General features: G+C 39.3%; 1 protein-coding gene across 1 annotated transcript in view; it reads right to left on the bottom strand.

Moving 5' to 3' along the window:
- The window catches only part of insra (insulin receptor a), a 71,216-nt gene extending 69,413 nt beyond the window's left edge, over positions 1-1,803 (bottom strand). Inside the window, 1 exon segment of the mRNA XM_042497111.1 lies at positions 636-1,803. Within this exon segment, the coding sequence (XP_042353045.1) occupies positions 636-735 (100 nt within the window). The 5' untranslated portion in view covers positions 736-1,803.
- Positions 1,804-16,516: the final 14,713 nt, after the last annotated feature.

Here is a 16,516-nt window from a genome sequence, read left to right as displayed (position 1 = left end):
GTGACATTTTTGTTTGCTTTTTTACTAATCTTTATTTAGAAAAATTAAAATGTATAATTTAAAAACAATCCTCAGTTCATACAGCCTCTAATTTTTAACAACTTCAGGAAACAGCCAAGAAGCATCATATTTTGTATTTTACACATTAATTGTGTTAATTTAAAGTCCTTAAAATATCTAAAATTGAGAACGTGTGAGTTCATAAATAATTTGTTGGTTGGTTCATAATAATGAGCTCTGTGGGTCCCTTTGTAGCAAAAAATGGATTTGTGATTGTTTGTATGAATTTCCCCAAACCTCCAAACTGTAGCCCCGTATAATCAAAATAATGCAATACAATACAATGAATCAATTCAATTGATTTTTCCATTATCTTGGCACAATCGAAGAATTTGTAATGAATTTTAGATCGTATTAATCCCCTCACATACAACAGATATAACTGTATAATACTTGTTTTTTTATTAAATCAAATGCGAGTCTGTCCGCAGTTTATCATCGTTGTCCTTATCATATTGCACAATTAATTTTTGTCTAATTGCACAGTTCAATCAGCAACGTATTCAGACAGTTTTACAGAATTTAAATTGTTAAAATAAAATATGATAAAAGATGTAATAACTGGTGTTACTTACTCTCTGCACTCGCTCGATGAAAGCTCATCAAAACGCAGATAGCGGTCAAAACAAAACACAAAGTCCGGAGCCACATAACTGACTCGGAATAAGTCACCATCCAGCACTATTCCGGGTCAAATTCAGGATAATCCTTGGCAAAAGGGAGACAGTTCACACTAGACGAGATATCCCCTCAGGAGATTGGTTTTGTTTTGCGGCGTGGGCCAACAGGTAAACAAAAATAAATAAAAGACATCCCGGAAGATGGGCGGAGGAACGAGTCCAACGTGTTCACTCAAACACAAGCTAACGCTGCTGCTGCTGCTAAAGTTAGCCACCTCATTGAAAAGCGCCGTTAACACACACCACAGCGGGACATGGGTGCTCTTTTTTTGTCTTTAAATGACTCGGTTGCTTAAACTGGCCCAGTTGAGTTTGTCCGTATCCAGAAAAAAAGAGCAAAAACAGACTTGTTGGCCGTGAAGAAGCTAATGCTAGCAGCTGCGGTTAAGCTAGCTAGCTACTAGCCTGGCTCCAACACTCGAGTCCAGGCCACAGGAGAAGTTTGCGCTGCTTTTCAGCAACTGCTTCAATTAATTTAAAGTTCAAGAAACCCCCCGCATACCACACAAATGCAGTGTTTAATTTTTAAAGCGATAAACAAGTTGCATGCAGAAAAATTTCGATAAAAGCTAGCGTTAAGTTAATTTAGATGATTTTTTTTGGAGCTGCTGACTCGATGGTTGTGGCATGCGTGGCGTAACGTTAGCGTGTCTTTCGTAAAAAATCCCACTCAAGTCCTCCGGCGAGCACAAAACATCACAGTTGGCTTGTTTCGCGGGTGAAATGAGCTGTTTTTTCGGGCTGGCACGACAGAGAAAACTCCTGGTGAGTGGGTGCAGAGATTTCAGTGGGACCTCCGCTCTGTGTGAAAGGCTGGCAGACGGACTCCGTCGCGGCTCCGCAGCACTCCGCTCCTCTTCTCTTTTTTGTTTGGGAATAGAAAAAAATAAAACAAATATGCTCCAAGTTGTGTGTACGCTCCAGTCGCCACAACTAAAGCTTGTATCCCAACGAGAAAAAGCAGTTGAAATCAAGTTTTTGAGTATTTTTTTTCCTTCTCTTCTTCCACAGACAGAGGTAGATTGTACAGTCTCCCAGGTCCTGTAGGATCCCCGTCTTCCCAGCCTCTCCGCCAGTAAACAAACCCTGCCAGTGAGCCAGATGGGCTTGAGGGGAAATACGGACTGGAGCTTATTGGATTACACAACGAACTGATCCCACTGTCAGGTGGTAGCGCGTTATAAAGGGATGCATTTACATCTGCCGCTGCTTTAGTGGTATGAAAAAACCCCGAGATATATTAATTACAACAGGCTGCTGTGGATTAGGCTAATACAAATACAGTAGGACTGTAAATCCACTGACAGGAAATTAATAGAATCAGTGCAGAAAAATCAGGGATAGCTTTCATTTATTATTATTTCAACAATGATAAAATATTAATAATTTATATGTATTTAAAAACTATAGTGCTGTCTATAGTGCTACGGTGTGCTGTCCTGATTTTGACTGCACTGATATCCGAAAAGTTTAATGGTGAGTTTGATTTTTCAGAAAATGAATAGGCAGTTTTTTTGTGTTTTTTTTTTTTTTTTTTTTAACTAATGAGAAAAACACATAAGTAAGGGGGTTTTTTTTTTATTGTTTTATTTATTTTTTTATTTTTCCTTTTTTCTTTTTTTTTTGGGGGGGGGGGGGGTTAAGGGGGTTATATGTTAATAATAAGCAACTAATCAATCAGCTTATAAATTATGTTGTCTTGATAGAACTCAGATCTATTAACAACAGTAGGCTGCTGTGAGTTATGCTACTACAAATACACTAGGACTATAAATCCATTGACAGGAAATTAATAGAATCAGTGCAGTCAAAATCAGGGATAGCTTTCATTTATTATTATTTCAACAATAATAAAATAAAATGGCAATAATATATATATGTATTTAAAAAACTATAGTGCTGTCAATAGTGCTATGGCGTGCTGTCCTGATTTTGACTGCACTGATATCCAAAAAGTTTAATGGCGAGTTTGATTTTTCAGAAAATGAATAGGCAATTTTTTTTTTTTACTAATGAGAAAAACACATAAGTAAGGAGGGTTTGTTTTATTTTTTAAATTGTTTTATTTATTTATTCCTTTTCATTTTTCTGTTGTTTTTTTTTGGGGGGGGGGGGGGGGGGGGGGGGGGGGGGGGGGGGGGGGGGGTAAGGGGGTTATATGTTAATAATAAGCAACTAATCAATCAGATTATAAATTATGGTGTCTTGATAGAACTCAGATCTATTAACAACAGTAGGCTGCTATGAGTTATGCTACTACAAATACACTAGGACTATAAATCCACTGACAGAAAATAAATAGTCAGTGCAGTAAAAATCAGGACAGCACTCTGATTATAGAATTTTTTTCTATGATTGCAACAATAATAAAATAAAATGGCAATAATAATAATAATAATAATAATAATAATTAATATAATAATAATAATAATAAATGCTATTCAGAGTGCTGTCCTGAACTTGACTGCATTGATATCCAAAAGGTTTCATGGTGAGTGAGTGCGTTGTGTTTGATTTTTCAGAAAATGAATAGGCTTTTTTTTTTTTTTTTTTTACTAATAATAAAACACAGAGGTAAGGGGGATTTAGGGAACTGAAGCCGTTAATGGTTTGCCCATCAAAGCCATTAACGGCTTCATAAAGGCTCAGCAGTGAAAAGACTCTTACAATAGTGTATACTTAAACAGATACTGATGTTGCTTTTATGTGGGACTTTTTTTGGGTGACTAACACACATTTTGTTGTCGAACCCTCCACAGCATTACACCACTTCCATGTCGGAGTTCAGCCTGCTTCTCCAAACTGTGGGTGTGCCGCCTGATGACAGATAAGTACCTCATACAGCCCTACTTCAAAAAAAAAAATCCAAACTATTCCTTTAAAGGTGATACTATGACACTGAGGTTTTCGTCTTTGCTGTAAGTGATTTAACTGATGTGAAAATAAAGTCCAAGCAATCAAGAAACACTGTAAAGTGTACCCTTCGCATTTTGTTGTCACTTGCACGTAAACTGGCTGTTATCTTCCTTCCGACTCAATTCAAAGATAACATGCTTTAAAGAAAAATTTGCACGGACCCAGTTCATCCTCAATTTTCATTTTTGCAAACAGCAAAGTGTGACTGATTGTGGTCAGACTTTATCCTTCTGTACTTGTTTTAAAAATGAACAAGATGTGTCTCTGTTATTTGAGGAAGTCGGATGGAAAAGATGAGGAAGGAAAATCCTTGTGTGATTCAACCATTGTTAAAAAAGCAGAACTTGATTCTCCTTTTGATCCTGGGATGTTCTCACACTCAGACAGACTGATGGAAAGATTAGGTAGATTACGTATTTCGCACATGAGCTGAAAATACAGAGATTGTTCTTCCCGGCATGTTTGTGCGAGCTGCCTGAATGCCATCTCCATCACCGCCGTTAATTCACTACCTGTTTACATCCTCCATCAGAGCAGCAGCATGTTTGGTGCAGGATAATCATGTCCTGTTGTTTATTGTACTGAAATAGATTTTACTGGAATCCTAAAAAAAGCTGCACTTACGGGTTTTCTGCGGCAGCTGTAACATTTTTAATCATTGGTTTTGTTGTGAAATCTTCTGGCTGAGATTCTTCTCTAAGGCAGGCGGTGTCAGTGAACACCAACCACTATCTGCTGTTGACGCACACGTTGATTTAGCAGGACGTGACCACATAGGGGCAACAAGAGAGCAGCTCATTAGTAATATCAGCACATGGTAATCAGAGTTATTTACCACAAGAGGAAAACGCAGAGGCTCTCACGTGTTCTCAACAACACGTCTGAGATGATGGAAAGCAGTGATACTCTCAACTAACGGCCCCTGAGCCCTACCTGGCCCCCGATAGGACCCTACGTGATCCCCCAACCATTTTCTAATTCACAATAAAAATAAAGCGATTCACACTGGGAATTCATTCTTTCATTCTGTTTTTGCTTCCTGTCAAAGCACTTTGTAAACCTGTGTTTTTAAAGGTGCTATTTAAATGAAGTTATTATTATTATTATTTTGTACTTTTTGTAGTAAAGGTACTAGAGTGCATGAAACAGCATCAAAACAGAGCTTGTTTATCCAAAAAAAAAAAAAGTGCCAGTGGAGGATCCCCTGCACCTTCTACAGAGGTCCTAGCTAAGCTCTAAAATCTTCTAAAATCTGAGATATGTACTAAAATCCAAAATGTGTCCTTAAATCTCATAAAATGTCCTAAAATCAAATAAATTTCCTAAAATCAAATAAATTTCCTAAAATCAAATAAATTTCCTAAAATCAAAGACATTTCATAAAATCAAAAAATTTCATAAAATCCTAGAAATGTCCTAAAATCCAAGAAATTTCCTAAACTTCTAGAAATGTCCTGAAATCCAGAAAAAATGAATAAAATTAAAGAAATTTCCTAAAATTCTAGAAATGTCCTAAAATCTGGGATACGTGCTAAAATCCTTGAAACCTCCTAAAATCCTAGAAATGTCCTAAGTCCTCAAAATGTCCTAAAACCCTTGAAACGTCCTAAAATCTAAGACATTTCCTAAAGTCTAAGAAATTTCCTAAAATTCTAGAAATGTCCTAAAATCATAGAAATATGTTAGAATCCTAGAGACGTGTACGGGGCTGCTGCGACTGGCCCCTGGCCTCCTGTCATTTTGCCAAAGTGGCCCCCAAGCAAAGCGAGCTAAGAACCTCTGGCGTCAGGAAAAGCGAAGCAAACAGGGTCACGAGGTGACGCTCGCTAACGCCTTTCAACAGGCGCCACTTACAACAACAAGAGGAAGCTAAAGGTTACCAATGGCACAAAACTAATAAGCAGCCGAGCCATCGTGCAATGCAGGGGCATCTTTGAGGAGGCATCGCTGTGAACTCCATATCTTCAACATAATCCCTTAGTGAGTGTGCAGTCTGCAGGAGTGGGGTGCTATAATGAGATTAAAACCTGGATGAGGCCGTGTCCCACTTCCCATTCATGAGCTGTTTCAGACAAAGAGTTTTGACTCTTACAACCAGGGCTGCACAATCAATTTAAAAACAGATCAAATTTTCAGTATGGCCAAATGCAATATCCACGTTGTAGAAGCTGCAGTTTTCTTTTGATAAAGGTAAAATGTGACACAACCATGAACGGATTACAAGACAATGGGTCCCTGGGCGCAGATATACAAAAGAGCAAGACACATTTTGTGTTTCCTTATGGTAGTTTTGTGTCTTTTACATAATTTGGTGCATTTTTGTGGTGGTTTGTGTCTCTTTGAGGTAATACTACCCCAATACCCTATTTTCTTTTAAAATTTTCATACATTAACAATAATGATAATGACATTTTTAAAAACACTGTAAGGGAGCTTTGTAAAAAGAAAGAAAAGGGGACCATCTTCTGAAGGGTTCTCTGCAGCTGCGACACACAAATCTTAAACCAAATGTCAGCCAGGGACGTAAAGTTGGGGGCAAATTGCCACTTTCCTTTTTCTTACCCCTCACACGCGTGCTCGACCACAACCATCTTCAAACTCCGCCTTAATTTTGATCTCAACGACAGCCCGGTAAAGTTTCGTGACTGCATCTTTTACGATTGTGATGTTATCGCAGTGATAAAATTCACCCACAGACAGACAGACATAAAACACCCGCCAAAGTACTTAAAAACAACGTCTGTGTTTTAGTTCCTGCTACAAAAGGTGTTTCGGGACCACATTTTGCCATGATGACACACAAAGACTCACACGGTGAAAACAATACCAGCCGTCGCGACGTTGCGACGGCTGGTATTGTGATAAACATTTCAGCACAACAATAGGCCGTCTTTACAGAAGACATGTTGACTTGTCACAGCAGGAAAATCACAGGTGTGAATAATTAAATTGATGCTGGCTGAACTCCATAATGTCTCTGATTTCCTGGTGTGGTGCACGCTGGCTCACTGTCAGTCTCTCTGACACACAACAGAGCCATTGTTAGTGTCAGCGGTGACACCTGTGATTTTTTTACCACGTTGTCCTACTGAGTTAATTGAAAATATCAAAAATACAACAAAAGAAGATTAAAAAAACTGCTAAATGAACTAATAAAACACATAAATCAATCCGAACTGTCTTCTATCTGTTAAATGTGTTGCATGTCTACCTCCTTTAAAACCTCCATGTGATTGTCCATTAACCATCTTACAACCGTCTTACGTCTCCTCGACATTGAATCGCTCAGATGCTGAATTCAAAAACACCTGATGTAAAATGAAATCATTTCAGAACATTTTTGTGTCTAATATTTAGTTTAAACCAGTGCGGCTGGAGCAGCGAACGTATCCTACGTCGCTATTTCGACCAGATTAGGGTCATTATGGCTCAGAGCCATTGATGTGTTATTGAGGCCGAGATAAAGAAAAAACAAATGAGTCATAAACACATGATGTGAACGCTTTCGGCCTGCTGCCTGTTGCTGGGAACTAAAAAGAGGTTGTTTTTTGAGCTTTGTCTTTAATCCTGATGACCTCCTAATCCTGACCTCTGCTGGGGTCTGCTCAAGGTGGAGCAGTCACTCTGCTCTGCACGACATCGACACACCAAGGGTCAGAGCGGGGACAAAGGTGCCTGCTAGAGTCCAAAAGAAAGAGCAGCATTTTAAAAATTGAGATGAATTTACGATCAGCAGATTCATTAAAGGCTCTTTTATCGCACAAAGGAAACAACAGTACGACTACAAGTTTATGAGGAAAACATTCGATGTAATTACCGGCTACTATTGTTTTCACCTTGTGTGTGTGTGTGTGTGTGTGTGTGTGTGTGTGTGTGTGTGTGTGCGTGCGTGCGTGCGTGCGTGTGTGTGTGTCATGGCATAATGTGGTCCTGGAGACACGTTTTTTGGCAGGAACTACCACAGAAGCTGGTTTGAGCACTTTGGCAGGTGTTTTTATGTCTGTCTGTCATTTATCAGTAGGCGGGTTTCCATTAACCCTCAAACTGCACAAACTGAAACTGCAAATGTACAAAACAACCAATGTAAACACGTCAACTTTGAAAAAACTCCCATTTATCTTAAAAAGTTTTATGCTCAGATGCAAAGGTGGCATGCATACGCTGTCTCTCAGAGTAATCATGCCTTTAATCATGCATAACTTTAAGCCTTAATCAAAGAGTTGTATAAAAATCCCCCCAGTTGTTATAAATGTTATGAATGTTGAAATTTGCTATAGACACTGAACATTTTTTGTACCAGACTGTAAAGGTGTTTGTTTTATGCTGTAAATTTGGGCATTTTAACATGAAGGTCTATGAAGATTTACTCTTTTTTGGAACCAACCTCAAGTGGCCATTTAGAGGAACTGCAGCTTTTTGGCACTTCACACTGTTTTTTATTTTTCAAGCCTGAAGGTTGCTGCTCGGAGTGATCCCAACGCAAGATGGTCTCTAGTTTGTTTAAAATTGGAACCACTGTGAAGTTTTGTGTGGTTTTTATCATCAGCTGTCGTGGATAGTAGGTAAAACACTACAACAACAAATCTGAGCAAAAAAACCCATAAAACTTCATCTCTATATCAGAAAATGTTTAGAAAATCCAGAAAGTACACTTGATTCATTAAGAATCAGCTGCCTGTGTTTTTGATGTTTGTGCCAGATCCAGAGTCCTTTCCAGGAAATCCATGTTTGCTTATCGTTCTTCCGGGTCTGATTTCCCCACAATGTTGCTTGTGAAATCAACGCTCTTTGACAGCCAATATGTAAATATCGGATGTTTGAGCTTCCTTAAAGGCAACACAAGGGAGGAGTAATTTATCCAAGCAGCATGACATAATTCCTATGCAGTAGGATTTAGGTGGATCTGTGGGTGAAAATGAAATAAAATATCTATTACTCTTTTTTTCATCAGCACATTATATCCCCAAACTAAAATTGTTGTGTGTTTGTTATTTTTGAATGAGTCTTATATATCTGGGAATGAGTTCTTCTCGTGATTATTAGATCTGGATACTGAAACCCATGCTGCCTATTCAGTCAAATAAGAATCGCTCGCCGGCTGCACACACCACAGCAGTTTCAGTCTCCTGCATTTACTGCCTCTGCAGTCCAGCAGTGGGATAATGGCACAGATTTTGAAATTGCTTTTCTCAGCTCGAGGAAAGTTTTACAAGAATCAAATGCTGTTGGATCAAAAAATTCAGAATAGAAACATTTAGAATTGACTTTGTTTGCAGTTCAAGGTGTCCTGAAAGTTGCCGTTGGAAAAAATTGGATGTAAGACTAAGCGGTGATCTTTAGGAAATGGTCCTCCTGCACGTAGCTCGCCATGTTGCACCACCATGTCTGTACAATAGCCCAGAACTAATAAACCAAACACTGGCTCTACATAAGGCCTTTCGCTATTTACATGTCCTGAAAGCCACAGCAGTGTCTCTCGATGCTGGGAATGGTTATTTGGTTGCAATCTGTTAGCTCAACACTAGATGCCACTAAATCCTACACACTGCTCCTTTAATCCTTTGAAGCTTGACCAAATTGGCTTGATTCTCACGAAAAAACAGGAAGAAGGCAATGAGCAACATAGGAAGAAATTAAGAGAAAATATAAAAAGTACAAGAAATGTATCTAAGAATTATAATGAAAAAAACACAACCAAAAAATAAAAACAAACAAATAAATAAAAACAAAGGAAAAAAGTTAAAAAAAACCAAAAAAAAACCCAACAACAATAACAACAACAAAAAAAAAAACAAAGAAACAAGGAAATGACCTGGAAAGTGACAGTGAAATGTTTTAAATATAAATATATAATTAAGTTTTGAATATAGTTTTTTGTACATTTTTTCTAAATCTAATAATTCCTTTACAGTTTGTGAAAAACGTAATGCTTGTTGCTCATTGCCTTTAAAAAGAAAAAAAATTAAAACATTTTTTTTTTTACCTGGAAGCTAATTTGCTAACGGCTCAAAAGAATGAAGAATGCAGCCCAAAACAAGGCATGTTGACCCAGGTTTCAAAGGGTTAAGGAAGATTTTGATGCAGGACTATTAATTGTAACAGAATATTTCTATATTTTTACGTATGAGGGTAACTCTGAGGTTGACTTTGTTACTGCTGAGTCATTTAAAACACTATGATCAGGCTCACGGGGAGTTCAACGCTGTTTATTTAAAGCTTATTAAACACTGTAGAAGATGGTGGGGAAGCAGCACAAAGTAGACATGATTAAAAACACGAAAAACCAACCTTTGTGGTACTTTAACTGTCACTCACAGCCACAGGTGCGTTCGTTTATTTTGTCTCTGTGAGTAATGACATAAATCTGCTCGAAATGATCAGCTCACCGCAGGGGGCGGGGTGGGGGGATTAACGTGTCCTTACATAAAAGCCTGAAGCTGCACTTTCTGCCACCCTTTAGGTTTCTGCTGCAGCCGCATTGAAACCAGACGCTCTTTACTTCATCCCAACATGTCGGTACGTAGGGAGCACCCAGTTTAAACGTGATGGTGAAAACAACAGGGTCAGGGTTCAGAGCGATAAGGCTGACTCACTCTGTTATTATGAACATGCTGTGACACATGGAGGTTATTTATGTCTACGGTATCTATAAGTGGTGCGGGAGACCTCAGTGAGGTAAATACAAGGCGTTTATAACTGATCGCACACTGAAAGCCTCTGAGAAAAAAAGTAGCCAAAACTATATGGGGCCTGGCAGATGTGGGACCAACTCATTGTTTTACAAGTCTCAAGTCTTTACATTTAAATCAAGACAAACAAGTACCGAGTCTACTAAGTCAAGACAGAAAAATCCAGAGTCAAGTCCTAAATTAAGACCAAGCGGGCTGAAAATGAAGCCAGTGCAGAAAGGCCAAAATCTGCAGCTCATCGAATGGCCACCTGAGGCTGGCTCTAAAACAGAGTCAATCTCCAAACACCTGTATTAGTTAAAATGTCCAACTTTACAGCAGAAATAAACAAAATAATTGATTTTTTAAAAGTTATTTCCCTCCCCCTAATTTCCTGTTCATATACCTTTTTATTTTTATTTCTTGCAGGTAATTTTTTTGTAACTTTTTATCAATATCTCGCTATTTTTTTTTTGTCATTTCCTGTTAACTTGCTCATTGTCTTCTTTCCATGTTTTTCAAAGAAATCAAGTCAGTTTGCTCAGGTTTCAAAGAGTTTCCATAAATCTTTCACACTTGTATAAACTGACCTCTAAGCAATCACCATTCTGAACAAAACCACCACATTTTGATATTAACTAGCAGAGGATAAGGAGCTAGTCACACCCAGGAAAGCTACAAGTGGATCAAAAATTCCCAAAAGCCTCAGAGAAACAGTGAAAATGTCCTTCCAGTATGTAAAGTCTTTTTAATTTATTGTTTTTAAATAAGTAGAGACTAGAATCATCAAATTTATAACTTGAATTGACTCAGGTCATGTGACTCGAGTCCACACCTCGTGTGTGACACAGCCGGTTCCCGCAGGCCCACACCTTTCCCCGAGTTAATCTACAAACTGCATGTGCTCAGAAGTCACGTGAGGAAACGTTGCTGTTCTGCATATAGAACATGGGAAAGCAGCAGAGGTTAGTGACAGACCCGGGTTCACACAGACCTGTTTGACTGGAAGAACAATGAGGTTCACACATGATTCATCCCGGGGCTCTTCCTCGACGCCAGCACGCTGCACTTCACCACCACAGGAAAAGATGCCGCCGCGTGTCAGGGCCGAGTGGGACCTCCACCACTGGGCCCACTTCCCCTTCCCAGTGCGTCGGAGGTGCTCGACTCTAAAGAAAGATTTCTTCCTGCTGACACTTTTGGAGTTTTGCAAAGACAATGCCTCAAGTTTCAAGGTCGAGCTTGATGAATGCTTGACAAAATAAAATTTATACTTAACTGGATATTCATTTCATCACAGTACCAAGCTAATATTTTGATAATTTGATAAACATCAGGTTTTTCTTGTAAATATTCTCCTTTGTCCGGACTAGGGATGATAACAATTAATCGACAATTGATTAATCGATTAAGAATTTAATTGACCATGTGAGTTTAATTGATTAATCGATAGGCTATGCAATGCTATCAAAGTATATGCAAATTTAGCTGTGAGCTTGTTTCGTAAGAAATCAAGCCATTTTTCATAGGTTTCAAAGAGTTTCATTTATGCAATTCTCTTGAAATTTTGCATATTTAGATGCTGTTGCCTGTCGATTAAAAAATAACAATTAGATTTTAAAGGTAATGCATTTATCACAGACTTATCTAATTCATTTATATGCCACGTGTGCTTCTGTTAAGCCAAGTCTTCTGTATTATACAGAAATCAGCAGCATGAATTAGATTTCTTTCTTTCTTTTTTTTTGACATGAGTGAGTTTACATTGAGGCTCATTTTCATTTTTGTCTGTCGCTGACAGGAGGAGAGCTCTGCAAAATACACTCTCCATGAATCCGGGCACACTACTTCCCCGCTGTCACACTTTTCACTCATGCTAACATGATCCCGCATGAGATTAACGGTGCTTTCACATCACTTTCACTCTCGCTTTTGAGAGATTAGTCTACCTACATGTGGACAAAAAGTGCATACATGTCAGCCGATAATGGGACATTTCCCCCCGACACATTTACAGAATAATCTCTGCATGCCTGAGCAGCGCTGCCCGGCCGGTGTTTCGCTCTGTCTGCCGGGATGTGATGATGTAGGCAAAGTGTCCAAGTGGAGCAACAGGTGCTGTGTGGTCTTAACCTGGGATAGAAGAGATAATAATAAGACTCTTAACTGTAATCCATGCCCATTGTTTCCTGGGAAGTCCTGTAACAGCACTGGGGCACAGACGGTTTATTAATTATGCTGGACTCATCAGCACAATGGGGGCTCTTATTAAGCGTCCATAATCACTAAATACTCTGGCATGTTGGCATCCAGTGAGCAGGGAACGACCACCCTCCGTTTTATATTCTGATTTTCCATGAAGACTTGCAGACACATGTTTGACTGATGATGTAAAACACTCATGGCACTAACAGAAAAAGGGCAATGCTTTAACATGCAGCCTTCAGCGCTTGTAGCTACACAACACACCAACAAACGGCAGCTCTCGGGGGAATTAGGGGCACACAGCCTTGTCAGGATTAACGGCTCTCTGGCAGGGAAAGGATCGGGCATGTTTTAACAAGAGCAACTTTGCTGAGCGCTTTAAAGAAGGTAGCTGCTCAGATCACTTCCAAGAGTGAGCGCAAGAGCCCTTCTAGTGTCTCCCCCCCAACTCCTGACACTCATTTGCTCTCGTGTTTGGGATGAAAAGGGGCCATGTGACTATTTTGGGGGGAGCTGCTGGAATGTATTGTGATGCAGAGTCGCTGTCATAGCACATTTACTTTCCAGGCTTCAGTTAGGTGCACGAGAGTGGAAGAGTGCTTACATGTTTGAAAACTGGCCTCCTGGACTTGGCTACAGGCCACGGACAGTCCGCAGTATAAATGCGAGCGTCCATTAACCTCCGAGAGGCGCAGCATCCATCAAGCTCGGCCTCCAAACTCGAGGTATTGTCTTTGCAAAACGCTGCAAGTGTCAGCAGGAAGAGATCTTTCTTTAGAGACGTGCACCTCCGACACACCGGGAAGGGGAAGTGGGCCCAGTGAGACTGGACTCAGACATGTCCTGAGACCTGAATCAAGTCCCAGGTCAAGACAGACAATCCCTAGTCAGGTTCAGAGTCCTAAACGTTCTGTTACTAGTCCTAAACAAGTCAAAAAGCTCTTCACCAAATGTGATGCCTTTCTAACAACAGGCACATTTTTAAAACTAGAATTATAGCCAGCTCTCAGGGAACGTTCCCACAACATTGGCTAACATTACCTACAAGCTGTAATAATCATGTTTTAAAGAAAACATTTTAATCTAATGTTCAGCGAATCTTTAAAAGGATCTTCATCATCTCAATTAATGTTCCTATAAGGTTAAACGCTGACAAAGACGTAACGTTTTACAGCAACATTCTGGAGATGTTTTGGTGACAGATTGCAGATTGTTCTCTTATAAAATGTTCCCACAATATTTCATGAGAACAAAGGAAGAACAGTTTCAAAGCAACATTCAGAAAATGTTTTCAGGATGTGAGTAAGGCCTGAGATTACAGAACATTTTTTATGTAACGTTGATGACGCAGCATCGGGAGCAGTTTGGGGTTCAGGATCTTGCCCAAGGATACTTTGACATGTTGCCCAGAGGAGCCGGGATTGAACCACTGACCTTCCAATTAGAGGACGACCCACTCTACCTCTGAGCCACAGCCGCCACCATAGCAACACAGGGCACAGAGCCCAAAAAATACGGAAAGACAGCACCCACCCCAGCCACAGTCTGTTCACCCATCTGGGAAAAGATACAGAAGTATCCGCTGCCGAACCGCCAGACAACGGTGCAGCTTCGTTCCCCAGACTGTGAGACCCATCTACTCCTCCTTCGACCCCAGAAGATGTCGGACAAGTCGAGGACAAATCTTAATTTCAGTTTTTTAAACTACATTTAGAAAATTACTAATACATCTACCCTGATCAATATCAGGTTTATCCCACCTCCGGTTCAAACTGCCTGTTCCAAGTGCAAATACAGAATAATTGAAAAGATAGTGATAATAGTGTACTCGCTCATTCCTATAAAATAAAAACAAATACTGATGCATTCGGCTATAAATCACAACTAATTGTCCTCCCCTACAGATCACAGAATCTGCTTTTAATAGCAGACATATTATTCTGGCCCTTAAATTACTTGATTTTGGCTCGCCACCACTACACACTTGTTCGGAGGGCAGCAGACTGATGGCCTTGTTAAGGATTTCGGCCAGACTTTACTACTGCCTCCATGCGGCTTTAATAAAGAAAGGCTCAGAGCGCAGAGAGTAAATGAGCTTAGGTCTGTGCATTAATAACAGCCGAGTGTATGCAGTGTGTAGGTGGAGAAAAACACGACAGCCCAACACAACTCTGAAGGGAAGGATTACTAAACAAACAACCAAGAAAGTTTGAGCATTAAAAACATGTACGGTGTTATGCAGCATCTAATTCATGATCCCTGTTTCAACATAACACCCAGATGAAACAACACCCCAAAACCCCACAGAGGCAAACTTAAACATATCATTGTACAATAAACCTTTAATAAATAGTTTGTCATTAGTTTCCCATATTTACATAATAACCACCATTTACTTATGTTGCCATACTCATTTCTTGGCTAATTTTAGGCACACAGAGAGGGGGTTCAGGCCACAAACCACATCGTACTAAAAACAGGAGTGGCTAGCAGGTAAGTCATGAGAAATATATAATAATAATAATAATTGCACCATACAACCAAATAGACCAAGAGGTGGCCGTCTCCTTGAGCAATAAATATATACATTTGCTGTACGTACAGGTGATTTTTGTACATTTACAGTCGGCTGCTTGGAAGCTGTACGAGTGCACATGGGGCTGGTGCAGAATCTTACCAATTTGAGTAGGATCTGGATTCATGGGTTTACCAATGTGTTGGTCCTAGAAATGAGAAATTAAAAAATAATATGATATTCAGAGATTAAATCAACACCAATGGCCTCCTGTCTAGAAACACCCCCTCTGAAATAATAAAATCGGTGACAGGTTAAGTCAAAATGTTGAGGGTATTTTGTGGTCAACATGTACAGCTCGGCTTGGAACATTCAGTGACTTCTGTTATTATCTACTGATAAATCTGGGAAAAATATCAAATGTAACTAACCACGGCGAAATGCTTGTTATTAAATGAAGATTGAAAAACAGACAGATGGACATTCGATAATTCACCATCTAGCCACAACGTTGACAAGATTCCTTAAAATAACCGGATGAAGTTTTAAAAAGCTATAAAAAAAAGAAAGAAATAGCATTAAAACTCAAATGCTCAGCAAAAGAAATTAAGACATGAGAAAACAAATGAAAAAAATAATTCCAAATCACTCAAGTGCACAAGCACACATACACACAGTATGAAAAAGCAAACCAAAAAAACAAAAACAAAATTTGGCACAAAATATATGACATACATTTCTCTTCAGATAGATGTTAAACAGCGTGAAACCAACTGTTAGCTACTAATCAGGTTGTAATTTGGCTATTTAAATGCACTTGAGGCATTTAGAAATGAACTTTTGAAAATCATGAGGAGGATAATTTACCTGTTGCTGATGCAGTGTGTGAACAAAGGGAACACAGTGTCACTGATGCCAAGCACCAAAACCAGGTGCAGCCAATTTCATTTCATCATGGAGCTGCAGCACAAAGTGGTTCATGCTCAACCTGCGCCACCTATTGGCAAGAAAAGTAACAGCAGACCTGCAGACAGATATGCTGATGTGCACCGCCGACAGGCAAGAAAAATCAAACATGCTGCAGTTTTTGACACTTTGGGGCTCTTTCAAGTGAGCGATTTTACATTTGCTACAACTTTGTATTTATTTAAACCTTCTCAAAGCTCTCAATGTCACTTTGTAACCTCTGACCTTAAGCTCTGTCCTAGTTACTTTGTGCTCTCTTTTTTAATATCCACTGCAGACTTGAAGGGAGGACAAAAACTGTAATTATAATCCTAGCTTGTTTTTTTATGCTCATTTAAATTTCTCTTTTATACAGTTTTGTATTGTTTTTATACAAACTGCAGTGTTCATTTCAATTCGTTCATTTATTTTATGGCAGCTTATCCACCACCATAAATATTTATTTAATTTGAAATGTATGTACCGTTTGGTTATTCATTGCACCACACACTCAGAGTGTACTCTGG

The sequence above is a fragment of the Plectropomus leopardus genome, chromosome 12 (genome assembly GCF_008729295.1).
Source record: "Plectropomus leopardus isolate mb chromosome 12, YSFRI_Pleo_2.0, whole genome shotgun sequence".
NCBI lineage: Eukaryota > Metazoa > Chordata > Actinopteri > Perciformes > Serranidae > Plectropomus > Plectropomus leopardus.
The sequence above is the reverse complement of the archived record's forward strand: the minus strand, read 5'-3'. Positions and strand labels throughout refer to the sequence as shown.